The 16,866-nt window shown below is 36.5% G+C and overlaps 1 protein-coding gene across 2 annotated transcripts in view; it reads left to right on the plus strand.

The window, feature by feature from the left end:
• TRPC6 (transient receptor potential cation channel subfamily C member 6) overlaps window positions 1-13,855 on the plus strand; it is an 83,231-nt gene extending 69,376 nt beyond the window's left edge. For both annotated transcript variants that reach the window (XM_051780177.1, XM_051780178.1), the window contains exons 9-12: window positions 946-1,149; window positions 7,814-7,897; window positions 10,306-10,381; window positions 12,284-13,855. In XM_051780177.1, the coding sequence (XP_051636137.1) occupies window positions 946-1,149; window positions 7,814-7,897; window positions 10,306-10,381; window positions 12,284-12,435 (516 nt within the window). In that variant the 3' untranslated portion in view covers window positions 12,436-13,855. The remainder of the gene's footprint in view (window positions 1-945; window positions 1,150-7,813; window positions 7,898-10,305; window positions 10,382-12,283) is intronic.
• The last annotated feature ends 3,011 nt before the right edge of the window (window positions 13,856-16,866 follow it).

Raw genomic sequence — 16,866 nt, forward strand, 5'->3', positions numbered from 1 at the left:
TAGACCTCTGCAGTGAACAAAACTTTACTTGACAAAGTAATCAGCAGGGCTACTGAAAATCAGCGTGAATTTTGCATGCCATGGAAAACAGAGGGCTAAATCATTATCATTGTTTTGAAAAAAAGGAAGCAGATCTCCAGGAGCTAGGCCATCTCAGACCTTCCCAGATGCCCTTGCCACACAGCTGCATGCTCAGGTTTGACACCGCTCTGGTCCCCTGTTCTAGGCTCTGGTTTGGGGCCATAGCATTGTCTGGCTTGAGCAAGAGCAGCACATTCTCTAGGGAGGTTCATATTCGTCTGACTCGGGAAGCCACAGAGCAAACCTATCAGGTTTAGAGCATTAAAAAGCAGTCTCTTATCCAAAAAATATGCTAACTGGATAAAAACAGCTTCTAAAAACAGGCACAACAATAGCGAGTTATGTTCTTGGACATGATGTCAGTCCTTTCTGCAGAAAACCCTCTTAAACTTTGCAGGATGGAATAAAGTGATTGTTTTGATGATCCTAAATGTTAAACATAAACCATGGTGATGGTAGCATATCTGGTTTAATCATATATCCCAGCAAGTGGAAGGAATTATCTAAGAATCATCTAATCTTTTTTAACTTCATGTTTAAAGTAATAGAGTAATAGTGTCTATAGACTATTAGCAGGGTCTGTCGTTGTAATCATATATTGCAGACTATTAGCACTGACCCTGGAATAAGCGATGTTTAAATTAAATCCATTCTGTTCTTCTGCAATTGCATTATTTTAAATAGATTAATAAGAACAATTCCATTCACTGAAATTTGGTTTTCATGAATCATAAGCAAGTTCTTGATGTGTTTGAGATTAACTTCGGCCATTACATTCAAAACACACATAAAGTTTAGCTAGAGCATCTTTAATAGTCAAAGTGTTATTAACAGTGTATTAACAGCTGTGTTTCCATTTTACAGGATGATGCCGATGTAGAATGGAAATTTGCAAGGGCTAAACTTTGGTTTTCTTACTTTGAAGAAGGGAGAACTCTTCCAGTACCCTTCAACTTAGTGCCAAGCCCAAAATCTTTGCTGTACCTCCTAATCAGAATCAAAAAATGTATTTCTAAACCATTTCTGTGCCAAAAGAAAAATTTTCAGGAAGATGCGGAGATGAACAAGGTAATTTTGTCATGTATATATTAACTTCTAATTTTAAAACATAAAAATAATTTTAACTTAGTTTTTGTTGTTACCCTGTTTTATTCATGAATTTCCCAATATACTTCATCCATACTAGAGTCAGTCACTAACGTGGGTACAAGAATATTCTAGAATACAGAGTTAAAACCCTTGCTAAAATCAGGTCAGAAGACATCTCCAGCTCTCCCTTTATCTGCAAGTCATTTTATCTCAGAATGCTGTCTAGATGGTCAGACAGATTTTATTTTTCATAAATTCACACCTACTTTTTCCAGTCACCATCTGTCCTTTTATGTGCTCAAAGAGGATTTATTATTCATTCCAATTTTTTGCCAGTGACTGAAGGGAGGTTGAGTGCCCATGTTTGCTCAGATCATAATTTTGACCTTTTTTGAAGATGGGTTTGACATTTGTCTTTCTTCAGCCTTTTGGGACCTCTCCCAATATCCATGTTTTTTCAGAGATGATTCCGTATTTGCAAGGGGTTCATCTGCTCTCTCAGCACCTGTGGATGCAGCCTTTTGGGTCCAAGGGACTTGCCTGGGTCAAGTTCTCTCAAGTAAACCCTGTCCCTTTGAATCCCTTCACTGAGTACAGAGACCTGAGAGACTGTTGCTGAACCCTGAGGCAAAGAAGGCATCAATTCCCTCAATCTTACCATCATCCACTGTCACTTAAATCCGCTTTCCCACTAAACAACAGGCCCACATTTCCTTGTTCTCCTTGTTATTGTAGCAGTAGAAGTTCTTCTTATTGCCCTTCCAAATGTCAGTTTAAGACAAGCTTTGTCTTTCCTAACACCACACTCACATGCCTGGACAGTTTCTGAATTCCCCTTGATAGCCTGTCTCTGCTTCTACTGAAAATGCAGCCTACTTTTATCATAAAGCATTTTTTTATCTGTTTTATTTACACAAGTGCAGTAAAAAGAGCTTGAGTTGATTCACTGGGTTTGCTTAAGGAGGTTGTAGTCAGTGTATTTTTCCTGCGCTGTCTTGGCATAAACCAAAGTAATTGCTTTAGGAGAATATGGAATGTTAGGTGATATTGGAAATTTAAAGACTAGCACTATTCTAGCACTATTGTAACATGTTAGGGAAAAAGAGCCGTGCAAGACAGCTGATCAGATGTAACAAGTGGAAGGTGAGCATACAAAGAAAAAGAAGGTTAAAATTTGTCATGGTAGCAGAAACAAAATTGTCTTCTATGGAAATTTAAATGTGGAAGAATCTTTGTTAAAATGTGTGGTAGTCTGAGCAGAGGCCTGTTCAAGGTTATGAGTTCTTGAGTCTGTAGTCAAGAGTCATTAACCATTAGACTAGAGAACAGTAAAGAATTTATGTGTGTCTGTCAGTTCTCTGTCACCAGTGTGACAAGCATGTTTTCCAACACAGAGTTGAAGACTGGTTTCAATCCTAGATGGAAAAAATGGAGTTTTAGGAAAAATACTGTGCCTCTGACAAGCCTCTGCCTCTGGTTAAGCTTATAATAGTTTATGAAAACAAATGCAGGTATTAAAAACACCGTTACCAAAGTCAAGATTGTTGTTAACTTCAAATGTCTCATGTGTACTATTGGTAATTTTTCTAGTATTTCACAGATCTCACTTCATTTTACTTGGGAAATTTAATCCTAATGTATTTAAGACCTGACAGAGGTGATACTTCATTTGCTCAGGTTTCTAATGACTGACATTTACCAAACTTGATTTTAAAACCTCTGTGGGTGATAAAGTCATCACCGAAAAATCATGCAAATAAGGAGATGCATATAAACTTAAAATTGAGTGATGGTGAGAAACAACAAATGGTTCTTTTCTAATTCACTTTTGACTTTGAAAATCACATAAGTAAGTTAAATGCTTGTTTTAGGGACTTTTCAGCATGAAATTTATGTTCTTTAAAACAAGTACTATTAAAAATCTCACTTATACACCCTAAGGAAAGAAGCTGTATTTTTATCACTCCTTTCAAATCTAACAATTCAGATTGCTAGAAGGGTGCAAAGTGTAATAATTACCAGTTCTAGATAAAACAGTAACAGGTGTATTGGCTTTTACGGCAGTCCCTCTGAAATAGAGCTGTAAGGATGTAAACATCGTTTATCAGATTTTTTCCTGGCCTTGAATTAAATTTTAGTCTTCAAATATTAATGCTTTACACTCACTGCAGATTTTAGTGTAACTAATCCTAAATGAAATGTGCTTACTCCCCAGCCAAAGCAGCTATAAAACTGCAAATCAAATTAAAAAAAAAAAAGCTTTCATGTTGAAAAACATAAAGCATCTGAGTTACATTTATTCATTCACCAGCTTTTGCAGTAGGGTGACTGCTATTGCCAGATGATTACATTTTTACTTACTTTTTGGACCACTGCATGCTGTGGAGATGACTTTATCTGAATCTGAGATACTGCCATCCTGTGCGCTTCTAAAAAATAACTAAAATGCTTTTGTGTTACTTTTTGACCCACTATTGATAATTCATTGTTGTTGAGGCCAGTTTATGGCATCTTTTCAAAGGCATTCTCAGGCTTTTGGATTTTGACTTGGGACTCATTCAGTGCTGAGTGTTGGTGCTGCTGCGACTGCTGAGCAAGGAGCTACTACAAATGCAATGAGCTGTGCAAAGACAAGAAAAGATTTGACAAGACCAGACCCAAGACCCTAGACTTAATGGCTGTGTTTGTGCTAGTGAAATGTGAAGCGTAGCTTATCTAGGCATTGAGGCCAATTCGGGAATGGCTTGCCCCTATTTAAGTAGTTTTCCTTGCAAAGGGTTGCTGCAAGCTCTTGTCTTCAGATGATTCCTCCTGCCAAACCATGCCTAGGAAGGTAGAAAGTTGTTCTGAGGCAAGTCCTACCTGGGAGGAGAGTAAAAGTTTATTGATAGAAGACATTGCATTGCAGGGCCCAATAATGTTAACACACACTCCAGTTTACTGATTCAGATCCAACCTGTGGGTCTTTCTGCTGCACAGCCAGCATCTTCTCAGTGCAAAAGTGTCAGCAGCTTCAGGGTGAGTATGAAGATAAAAATTAGAATTGGAAGGGGGGAAATTCTGCTCCTAGAGCCAGCTCTGCCCTGATTATTGTTGGTAGAAAACAAAGCCAGATGCTGTCAGTGCTAAACAGCAAGCAATTTACATAGCTGTGTTCAAGTGTACCACACTAGAAGTTAATTTCTTGAGACATATCTGCATATAATACTAAAAGCTGTGAAGATGTTTTCTTTCAGGCTGTTGATTAAAACTTGTAGATGTCTTGTTTCTGGCTAGAATTGGAGTTTTAAACATAAAGTGAACAAGAAACTCAAACCAAAAAAGCGGAGAAATAAATGAAGAAAGAGGAGAGTTTTAAAGAAATGTATTTTGATTTTCATTCTAAATTTTAAAATTGCCTTCCAATTGAGAAAGTTTATTGTTTAAGAGTCACAGAAATTATTCATCTTCCTGAGCTAAAAAATGGTAGTTGCAGATGATGTATTTAAACCTTGTTCTTGAAACATGGCCCTTCAGAAAAAAAATAAGGGACAACTATTTATTGAAACTGCTTTAAACCTCCATTCAAATAAGAAAAATATGTCAACTTTTACTCTACTAGTGCAAAATAATGTTTCTGAAATGTTCATCGGTGGACTTTGGTTATGGGAGCACAAACTGAGTGATTTGCTCTGAACCCTCCTTTCTGGTCCAAGCATTTTTGCATTCCAAATCATCACCTGCTTCTGAAAATTGGGATTTAAGACATTAACAGAGTGGTAAACAAAACAGCTACAATAATTACGTTAGCATTCTGATTGCATTCAATTTTAAGTAATACTAGAGAATAATAAAATGAGAAGTTTAAAGACAAAGGTGTTTTCTAAGAGGAAGGATGCACATGTGCTGCATAGAATCATAGAATCATAGAATCAGCCGGCTTGGAAGGGACCTCTGAGATCATAAAGTACTCTTGGAGAAGAGTTATTTTGGGGGGTTTGTATAATTGTTTTATTTAATTTACATTATTTCCCCTCTGATCACTCATGTTCAAAAAATGTTAACTTGAAAATATGAATTCTAGTTCAGTTATCAGTATGACAAGCTGAATGTACTCTAGTAGTAATTTTGGGGAAAGAAAAAAGCCATAGGTGTGAAAATTAAAGAGAATTTAAAATGTTATTTGACGTTATGATGAAATCTTGGCAATCTCTGCCACCAAGTGGTCATTCGGCAACACACAGTAGATATTCTGTCCTGTTAGTGTTGCATATAAAGAGTTTTAACGAAGTTACACACTTATGATTTACCTGCCAATTTTAAGGTGCACTTTCTAGCTAAGTACATTATTCTGTCCAAAAAAAGTGCTGAAGGGTAAAAGTTAAGATAAATTTGTTATAATGTGCCTGATTTTACAAATTTGCGGTGTCTCAACTGATTTTGCCGCATAATACCAGTTTTGCTATTTCAAGTGAAAATCAAGTTGTAGTTAAGCATTTGATTAACTTTTGAAGTGAACCAGTGTAATATAAATTTGAAACTGGTAACCAGCATGACAGATTACTTTTAAAATATATAATAAAATACATAGTAAATACAAAAAAATATAAAAAATAAATGAATCTGTAGATTATACATGAACTGGTAAATAACAGGATCATGAATGATATCACAGCTGCAAAGTCAGAGATCCAGGAGTGCTGGGACACCAGCCACACATCTGTAGCCCAAGCTCATGGCCTAGGGCAGCTTTACCCAAGGAAACTTCCCTCTGCTACAGCAAAGAAAGCATCCTTTTCCTCTTACTCTACTATATTATTTCCAAAAATGGTGCATGAGAAGTCCAGGGGATGAAATAGCAGGAAGATTGCTTTTCTCTTTTAACCTAGTAGTAAACGTGAGGCCCAAGGCAGTATTAATAGTTCTAAAATCCTGAAAGACATAGTGATTAAACAGTTGTGTAAACTCACTAGCCATTCCTTTTTATCATAAATCAGATACCTAGTTTAAGTATCAACGTTTAGATAAACTTATGTTTTCTAATATATATTCAAAACATTTAAAGTAACTTTGTTTAAGCAAGAAAAAGAAACAATAACTTGCCTTTTTTATACATATTCTATTTAATTTCCATCCAAATGTAAGAGACAAATATTAATTATTTTATATTTATACTATTATATATCTTCTATCATTATTTTTGCTTAGTCAAATAAACATAGTCTGAATAGAGAGATAGTGTTTTTTACAAGAATGTGCATACAATTTGTGAACCTTTCCAAAGAAACAATCCACGTTCATTGTAAACTTTATATTAATTGCAAATAAATGTGTTTTACCAAAAGGTATGAACTTTTCTTCAGGAAAAAATACCAAAATACAAACCTGATCTAGTGGAAGGTGTCCCTGCCCATGGCAGAGGGGCTGGACTACATGGTCTTTGAATATCTATTCCAAAACAAACCATTTGTTGATTCTATGAAATGCTAAACAAAACCTGAAAGTATTTAAATTATTCCCAGTGTACAGCTGCATAAGCATCTAACCCTTCCTTGCTTTCCTCCATAATGAATTATATTCCAGCATATCCCACATAGTACTTTACAGGCTTCAAAATGCTCCGGTTTGCTTATCTGTAGGTGCTCTATGTGTTAAGACACAACATAGAGAATTTCACTGGAAGTACAACAAAATCCCTCAGGATCTGAGACACTGCAATGATTGTCTGGTCCTTTAAAACCATAAACATTTTATTGGACCATGTAAAATTTCAGACTTTCTCAGTCCCACTTATTCCTCATCAAGATCAATCATTATTTATATTTCACAATCTTTATATTTCTAGCACTACTTGTTGAACTGGCCCCGTTATTTATGTAAAGTAATAGTATTTGTTTTGACAGTTGCTGTTCACTCTTACTGCAGCCCGGTCATTCAGCTTGAGTCTCAGTTCACCATTTTGTGATTCTTTAGTCCTTCTCAAAGATGTAAATCAATAATGAAGCCTATAAATTGCATCCTCCATGTTTTATCAGAGATTTAAGCCCTTTCAGCATGTGTAGTAAAGAAGATGCAACTCAAAAATGTCAGCTGATAATCTTGTTGTCCCTGGCATGAACTGCATAAGCAATTACATTCAGACAGTGAGGGGAGAAACAAACTCCTTGTGTATTTTGTGCTAGTGGAGGTCGCATTAGTTACAGGCAAATGTAATGAAAAAAAAAGGAAAGGGATAATGCTGCCACCCCTCTTTCCTTGGCTTCTCACACACCTGCCCTGATCTTCCCTCATCGGTTGCCTACAAGGCTGTGCCACACCAGTACCGCCTTTCTCCTGATGTGGATTCCCCCTCCTGTGCATCAGAGGAGTAGGAGAAAGACCAGAGTGATGTGTCCACTTTATTATGGTCCCTTGGACATGTTAGGAGCAGGTGAGAGGCAGAGTAAATAGAGAAAACCTACCAGTTCTCACTTTACACAGTCTGAAAGTGTTTTTTTCACTCTTGTAATGAAATTCTGTACATGTATGAGGACTTTACCACAATAAATTAACATTTCCCAGTTGAACTTAACAGTTAGTGTTCTGTCACATGATGTATGTATGCACGATATATCTGTATTTTTCTTTTATTTATTTTGAATTATAAATAATCTTTCCATTTCAGCTTGGTCAAAGGAAGCAGTCAAGTATAAGAAGCTCAGATGAAATTCACTTAAACAGTTTAAACAATCCTCCAAGACAATACCAGGTAAAAACCAGTTTATTTTTGAACAAAATCAAGAAGTAGTAGAACTGGCAGAGTGATGTCTTGAGGATAGTTTGGAATTTATGCTAAACAACATGAGTCAGGAATAAATTCACAGGCCTTGTATATATCTGAAATAAATGTAATGACTTAGGTATTTGCAGTACAATCTGGGTGTGTTTTTCTCTACTCTTTGTTTCTTAAATGTTACCCTTATAGTGTACTATTTTAAAGCGCTTGAGAAATGTTTTTAATTTTAGAGACAGAATGAGTCTTCAACTGTACAATGGGAATTGAGAAAACCAAAAAAACCCTCAAAAACTTCCCATTCCATCTGCTGAAGCAGCTCAGATTATTGTTCCACACCTCTGTATATGAATACTACAAGCACTGCAAATATCTGTCAGCCTTTATGCTGTCAATATAGTCTGTTTTTTCTTTGCCTCCTAAACAACTGCAGTGAGTCTTTGCACAGTTAAGTATAAAGAGACCCAGCACAGTCCACCAAAGGGCCAGCTATTCTGATCCAGAGACTGCTACTTTCCTTCCTGAAATACTATACAGCAGGTGGAAAGGAAGAAGCAAGAGCTGCCTGGTAAATAGAACACGACAATTTGAATGAAAAGGGTATAGAAAACAAGTATACTTTATTGACGATAAGACAGAAATAAAACTCTTCCCCCTGGGCAGGCTAGGTCTGCTCAGTTCTTATGTTATACAGTGTCTGCACAAGTCTGTTCCAAAAACTGCCTCACTTTTTCACAGCCAATGTCATTAGGATGCAATGATAGATATTAAGATTAAAATTTTAGCCCATAAACATGAGGATGTGTGGCTTTGTATTTGAAATGTTCTTGGATTACTAGAATAAACAGTACAGCTGCTGACCCTGCAAGTGATGGTCTGGAACCACTAATCCGGGATGACTCACCACACAACCAGCTCTGGCTGGTTTTTTTACTGTGCAGACAAAAGCAGATACATAAATCTGTGTACATTTTATATCTTATGGTGAAAAACAAAAAGTATTTTGTTGTGATGGACTACACCATATGAAAATATTAAACCCAAAGACAGAAATACAGCTCCTAAAAGGCGTTTGGATACCTCGTTCTTTTTCGAGTCATTTGAACTAACGGGAGAATCAGGGGCAGAATTCTTCTTTCCTGGAAGGGTAAAATTTACAATAAATTTGCTGGCCTAGCTTCCCCTTATTATTAGGGGAGAAGTTAGTCATTCTCATGGTGTGATCTATTCGATCAGTTTTAGTTGTCTGAGATAAACTGTGCTCTCAGGTTTGCTGTCTTTATCCATAGAAGGAATTAAAGGTGATAGATACGTGTATTTGCATGAGAAAGTACTTGGTTAGATGAGTCCCAGCTGAGACACTTAAATGACTCTTAGAATTGTGGGTCCCATTTTTCTCTAAGCCCAACATTGGGAAAACATAACTTATTAAATATAATATCAAAATAGTTTAAAATAAACCGATGACAAAAGGGCTTAGCAATTAGCACTGCTAAACAGGGTCATTGTCACCTTGTGGTAGCAGTAAAGGTCAGATAGTGTCACCTATGTGGAGATCAAAGCTACAACTCTATTGATCATTCTTATAGACTCCAGTTAAGTAAGTTAAGCTTCGTGAATTCTGACATTTGTAAAATGTGTTTAGTTTTATATTTTTCAACTACATATATGTGCAGAATCATAAAGTTTAAATATCTACTATAGATGAAAGCAGAGATTTTTACATTCTATTTCTTTAACCTGTTGAGTCCTACACTGAAATGTCTGAACGCAACAGAAGGTAACAGAGCTGTTGTAATTTAACACCAGCTGTCAACTAAGTACTGCACAGTTGCTCACTCACTCTCTCCATACCACCCCCAGAACCCCGTGGGATGAGGAGAATTGTAAAGGGTAAAACTTGAGGGTTGAGATAAGAAAACATTATTAATTTAAATAAAGTAAAATATAATAATAATAATAGTAGTAGTAGTAGTATTGAAAAGGAGAGACAGAGAGAGAGAGAGCACAGTGATTGGCCATTTAAGGCCAACTCTTCCCAGTTTGTATACTGAGCATAACATTCTGTGGTATGGAATATCCCTTTGGCCTGTTTGAGTCAGCTATCCTGGCCATGCTCCCTTCCTGCTTCTCATGCACCTCCTTACTGGCAGAACATGAGACACTTAAAAGTCCATGACTTAGGGTAAGCAATGTTCAGCAACAACCAAAACAACAGTGAGTTATCAACGTTATTCTCATAACACCAAAAGTCACACTGTACCAACTAGTAAGAAGAAAATGAACTCTGTCCCAGCTGAAAGCAGGACAAGAGCTCATATTTTGAAATATCATAAAAATACTAGTCCAACAAAAAAACTTTTTTCTTTCTTTCTTCTCTTTAGAAAATAATGAAACGTCTCATTAAAAGATATGTATTGAAAGCTCAGATAGATAAGGAAAGTGATGAAGTTAATGAAGGTGAGTACGTTGATGAATTGTATGTTTAATCAGAGAATCAAGACAAACTAAAGTGGTTACATATGCCACTTGAAAAAAAATGTTTCCAAAATACTTAATTCACTTGACATGTTTACAAGTGCTAGATATAAAATTACCATGAAATTGAAGTTAAAGAAGAGATGGGATTCCTATCTCTTGTCTCCCATCAGAAAACATCAGTGATCTGACAAGTTGTCAAGTGTTGCTACTTCTAGTAATAATAGAAACATAGGATCATTTGGATTGGAAGGGACCTTAAGGATCATCTAGTTCCTTAAGGATCATCTACTTCCAACCCCCTCGCCATGGGCAGGGACACCTTCCAGTAGACCAGGTCGCTTAAAAACCCGTCCAACCTGACCTTGATCACTTACAGGGATGGGACATCTGCAACTTCTCTGGGCAACCTGTTCCAGTGCCTCACCACCCTCACAGGAAAGAATTCCTTCATAATATCCAATCTAAACCTACCCTCTTTCAGTTTGAAACCATTCCCTCTCATGCTGTCATTGCATGCCCTTGTAAAACATCCCTCTCCAGCTTTCTTGTAGACTCCCTTTGGACTTGGGAAGGCTGTTGTGATGCTCAAGGCATTTCCCATAGTGAGACTACATTTAATGCAACAGTTCATTTGAGGCATTCCCATATGAATTTTCATTTGTGTTGGTATGTGTTTTTATTGTGAATTCATATATGTGGATGCATATGCTTCAGCTTTTTTTGTGTGTGATTTATTAGCTGGAAACATCTAGTAAATGCACTTCACAGGGATGTTCTTGTCTGTTTGCACCCCTCTGATGCTAGAAAGATACTTAGTGCAGTAGGAAAAGGAGACGGCTGCTCTCTTTTGGACAATGAGAAGCTTTGTTGCTGGCCAAGACTACTCAGGCAACACCAATCTACATGATCTGCAGAAAAGGACCTGGGGGTGTTGGTCAACAGGGGCTGAACATGAGCCAGCAGTGTGCCCAGGTGGCCAAGAAGGCCAACGGCATCCTGGCCTGTACCAGCAATAGTGTGGCCAGCAGGACCAGGGCAGTGATTGTCCCCCTGTACTCAACACTGGTGAGGCCGCACCTTGAATCCTGTGTTCAGTTTTGGGCCTCCCACTACAAGAAAGATATTGAGGTGCTGGAACATGGAACATGTCCAAAAAATGGCAATGGAGCTGGTGAAGGTTGTGGAGCACAATTCTAATGGGGAGCGGCTGAGGGAACTGAGGATTTTAATCTGGAGAAAAGGAGGTTCAAAGGTAGACCTTATCACCCACTATAACTACCTGAAAGGAGGACGTAGCGAGGTGGTGGTTGGACTCTTTTCCAAAGTAAGAAGTTATAGGACAAGAGCAAATAGTGTCAGGAAGAGATTTAGATTGGACATTAGGAAAAATGTCTTTACAGAAAGGGTTGTGAAGTATTCAAACAGGCTGCCCAGGAAAGTGGTTGAGTCACCATCCCTGGAATTATTTGAAAGACATGTAGACATGGTGATTAGGGGCAAGGTTTAGGGGTGGACTTGGCAGTGCTTGGCTAATGATTGGACTCGGTGATCTTAGAGGTCTTTTCCAACCTACATGATTCTGTGATCCTGTGATTCAGTGATGTCTCTTGCAGCAGAACAGCAGCTTCCATATAAGAGATCATATGAGTTTTGTGAACTGATGTGGCCTCTCACACTTTTGCCTTCAGATTTGTTTGATTCCTGAACTGCATCTTCATATTCCTGTCTGTAAGCCACCATTCACCAACAGGCAACAGAGCATCTGCTTTTTCTGTTTCAACAAAGAAATACAGAGAAAACCTGTGATAATTGTGAGATATTTGGATATGGTGTTTTTTTCTTTTGTTTCTTAATGGTATGATCTTCTAACATCTGTTACAGGTGAACTGAAGGAAATTAAACAGGACATCTCAAGTCTCCGGTATGAACTCCTTGAGGAAAAATCTCAAAATTCTGAAGATCTGGCAGAACTTATAAGGAAACTTGGGGAAAAACTGTCAATTGACTCTAAGGAAGAAGAAAGCAAGAGATAACCAAGATGTTTAAGAGAAGCAACAGAATGTTAACAATTCACTTAAAGCCATATTTCTGTTTTTCTCAAGTCTAGCTCACATTTATACAGAAGATTCAGAAATTAAATCATTCCAATTCTTCATTGAAAAAACACAGTGACAAATCCTGTGGGTCTACAATAGGGAGGGGATGCCACTTCTGTAAAGATATTTATTCTTTACTTGCTGAAAAAGAGTTAAGTTGAGATAATTTAAATACTCAATTTACCTCTTTTAGAATTCCAGTGGAATCTTGATATCTTGATAAGGCCAGTCATGACAGATTAAAAGCATAGATCTAAAATTTTCCTACATTACTGTTTCTGTTTATTTTTTGCAAATTTCCTTTTGTAAAGATTCTTAGATATATTTTAGTGAAGTAAAAGAGAAAAATTCCACACTTTTACATATATATATATATATAAAGCTATTTAATTTTTCCAGCATTCCCGGGGGGGAGGGAGAGGTTGGGTTCTTAAAAATAATTTAGGAATGTTTAGGAATGTTTCCATGTAGAGGTAAATTATCAAGATACGCATAGCACTGTATTATACTTCTCCCAACTTACCCCTGTTGCTGCTGGACTGGACTATTCTGAAAGATCCCTAGGTTCCAATGGGAGTCAGTGCATTTATAAATAAGTATTTTTCATCAAGTTTATTGAAAAGCTATTACTGAGACCAGAAGAAAAATTTTTTTAATCCATAATATTTAATCATTGATGTTCTAATCTCTTTCAGAATTCCCAGGTTCTTCAGCTTTTATGTCTTGAGCTGAACCTCCCAAACTACAGGGTGGGGGGTTGAATGTAACAATTTTATTTAAGGTAGAAGATACTAAAATGTTAGGTGAAACCCCTCTCTGAATTCTGGCGGTAGCATGCATTTTTATTACAGAGATAAAATGTACACTGTGAATTTGTTTAAGCCCAAAATTTGGCTTACCTTAAAACAATCAGATCGTAATGTATATATTGTATTTCATTAAGAAAATACATATGGATTTTTTATTTCAATGAAGATATTTTATATATAGTTATTACTCATGGAACAATTTGTTAAATATATTTGAAGAGGTCTATTACCAAATGTAGTGTGACAAGCAATGTAGTATTCAAAATGAGCACAATACCAAATATATTATTCTGTTTAAAAAAAAATTAAATGTATCAGACTCAAAATATCTTTGTGATGCATTGTATGAATATGTTGGTATTTCACTGGGAACCATTGGCTGCTCTTGCTTGGAAGACTAATGTGACAAAATACTTTCATTTGCAGCAACAATAATACAAAAAAAAGTTTCAAAGAAGGTACAAGGGTCTTTTCATACTTGATTAGATTCAAGGCCAAGTATTTTGTCTGCTGTGACTAACTGTGACTCATGCCAGATGTTTCAGAACATCTGCAGGAGGTAACAGATAATTTTCATCTTATATAGTTCTTTTGGTTTCTAATAAAAAAGATTGATATAACTTTGATGAGGAAGTATTTCCAGATTTATTCGTGAATTATTAAGATAACAAGACAGTCTTGCTACCTACTTATTGTTTCTTGAAATTTTTTGAGCTCAGCAATTCAGTTTCTGTAGCGGCAGCTTCCACATCTAAACCAGACCTGCTATGAAGAAGTATTGCCTTTATATATTTTTTCCCCTGAGTATTTCTTAAGCTTGAATTATGAGATACAGTGAGTAGAATCTGTTATCTCTTAGACATTCTCCTTTCTGTTCCTCCAAATGTATTTCACTAAAAGATATAAAAGGGCTTAAGAAATTCTGAAGAGAACACAGTAAGAAAATCCACAAATAAGCAAATCTTTGTTCAATATTTTCTCACACTTTTCTGGATGAAACAGTGTCATGTCTAAATATTGGGAAAAGGCTTTATACATTCTGGAGGACCATGAATTTTATTAGAGAGCAATACTGCAATGCAAGCTTAAGGTACTCAAGATTTAAGGTGAGATCATGAATAAGAGCTGCAGGATTTCACATGAAAATTCAGATATGACAGGTAAAAATCTGCCGTATTTCACCCTATCTTAGAGCACTTACAGGCCAAGCCAATGAATCCTACTGGTTTTAGAAGTGGGATCTACAGGTTCATCTGATTTTAGATACCAGCCATGAAGACTTCTGCCTCTGAACTTGTCTAGAATTTCTTTGTGTTCAGTGGATAGAAGTGGTCAAAGGCATGATTTTGTGTCATCTTAAGGTAGACAAGTATCCCAGGTGAGTCACATTGTAGAAGTGACTCATTTTTCTCCTGTTACTCTGAAGAAGCCACTGTGACTGTTTATATTGTAGCAATGTTTATATTGAAGTGTGAGAAGTCCCAGCTTGACAGAAATGAGCACTGCAGCACACTGCAGGGCCATGAACAAATGCTCATCTGCTTGTAAGTGCTTGAACTGATGAAGACACTCATTGAGAGGGGCAGGATCTAACTTGCCTTCAGAAGAATGTAGCTCATTCCCCAGAGATGGTGGGTGAGTAGGGTCTTCTTTATTCTGCAGGAATATTTTATTTTTTCCTTCATTAGTGTTACTGTGTATGCATAAATGAAAATACCCATTAACCAAATCTGTCGCAAAAGTGAGAAAAACTCTGTTAACAGTACACATGGCAACTAAATTCTTGTTGATAAACTAGGAATTTTATGACAGAAGTTTGTATTCATGTTTTAGTACATTGGGGTGAGCATATATTTTCAATAACATGTCTTCAAGATTTACGATATACAGCTTGTTCTTGGCAGTACTTCAGCTATAGCAGCTGTATCAAGTAATTTACTAAGAACATGTTCTCATGACTGCCTTGTCCCAAAATGCAATTTAGTCCAACAAAATCTTGCATTTGCTTCTTAGAGATTTCTCTCAAGCTTGAAATTAGTAGCTGAACATTGCAATTAATATGTTGTAAACCACATAATGTGGAACTGTACTCACTTGCAGAACAGTAGAACTTGTCCTTATAGTGCAAATTGCTAATTTTTCATGTGAATATTTAATGCTTTGTAAAATCTGTTACAAAATGCCTAGTGTGAATAATATTTCTAAGACTTATGTTCTTAGTTAAATTTTAATTTGGCCTGTGGAAAATAGAACTCACAAAGTTTGTGTTTGGAAAGCTACTTGTACTTCAGGAGCTTATACTGAAAGAGAAGTTAAGCAAGGCTGAGAAGTACATTAAACTCCATGCGCTTAGAAGTCCAGGGAATCCCATGCACTGTTCTTCCCTGGTCTATATTACTTTGAGTACCTCAAAACATTTTTTTTTTCTCTTTTTTTTCATTGTTGCAAAAACCAAGTCTCCTGTTTCTCTTTTTGTTCTTGTCACCATCTGTAATATGACAGTGCAGTAGGGATCACAAAGTACAAACTTTTAGTGGTTTCTCTGTCCAAGCAACTGCATTTTAGTAGGATTTGGTTTTAAGTTTTTCAGTATTCTGTGACTCAGCTCCTTCACACTTATTCTTTACTCAATTGATGGACCTCCAATCAAAGCATTTTAAGAAGATCAAATCATATTGTATGCAAAGTGCATTAGATAAATAATTATCAAAATTAATAGCAATATTTTTATGCATTTTTATACATGAACACTTTTATACCACTTCGATATTTCATTGCGCTCTATAAACAACGAGTATACTCTAATAGGTTTGCACAGTCTGTCAAAAAGGACATAAATAAAATGACAACTGGTCCAAAACTTACTCACTCTCAAATACAAATAAATTTAATTTCCCATGACCTTTGTCAAACCAGATCAACTCTTTGTTTCTCAGTTTCTTCCTTTATGCTAGGGGAGAATGATACTAACTTGTGTCAACATGCTCAAATAAGTAGTTTGAGGAATTTATGAAAGAGAAAACTTCAGTTCTTTCTCAAAGGGAGTACTTCCTTGTTTCCACAGAAGATTTTGTGCAACTTTACCAAAACTCTGATGGTTTAATCAACTTCAGTAGAAAAAAACCCACAGGATTTCATGAGTTTAATGTCTTCACAGAAAAAGGCACTGCTATGGGATTGTTCCTTAGAACTGCAGTTCTAAAAGTTCCAGTTAAGACAATCTGTCCTGTCAGTAGCCAAATTATTTAGTCTCCATCTTCTCATGGTAAACTGAGGCTCTGCAGCTGGGTTATAACCTACTCACTTTTGAATGGAGAAATATCACTGACAAAGTAAGTTGTTTAAAAAACATGAACATGAGCAAGTCTTTCTGGTGAACAGAAAATAAGGTACAATATCAGGTTGCTATCAAATCATGTTGGTAGTAAAAGATTCAAGACTACTTTATGTGGCTTGTGCTAGAGCACATATGGTCTCTCCTAACATATGATTCTTCTTTTCAAAAGAAAATATTTCTCCTAGAAGTGACCTTGGCTTGAATTTGTCAGCATCATTTAAG

Source organism: Manacus candei, unplaced genomic scaffold, assembly GCF_025592945.1.
Source record: "Manacus candei isolate 608988 ecotype Guabito, Panama unplaced genomic scaffold, ASM2559294v1 h1tg000014l, whole genome shotgun sequence".
Lineage (NCBI taxonomy): Eukaryota > Metazoa > Chordata > Aves > Passeriformes > Pipridae > Manacus > Manacus candei.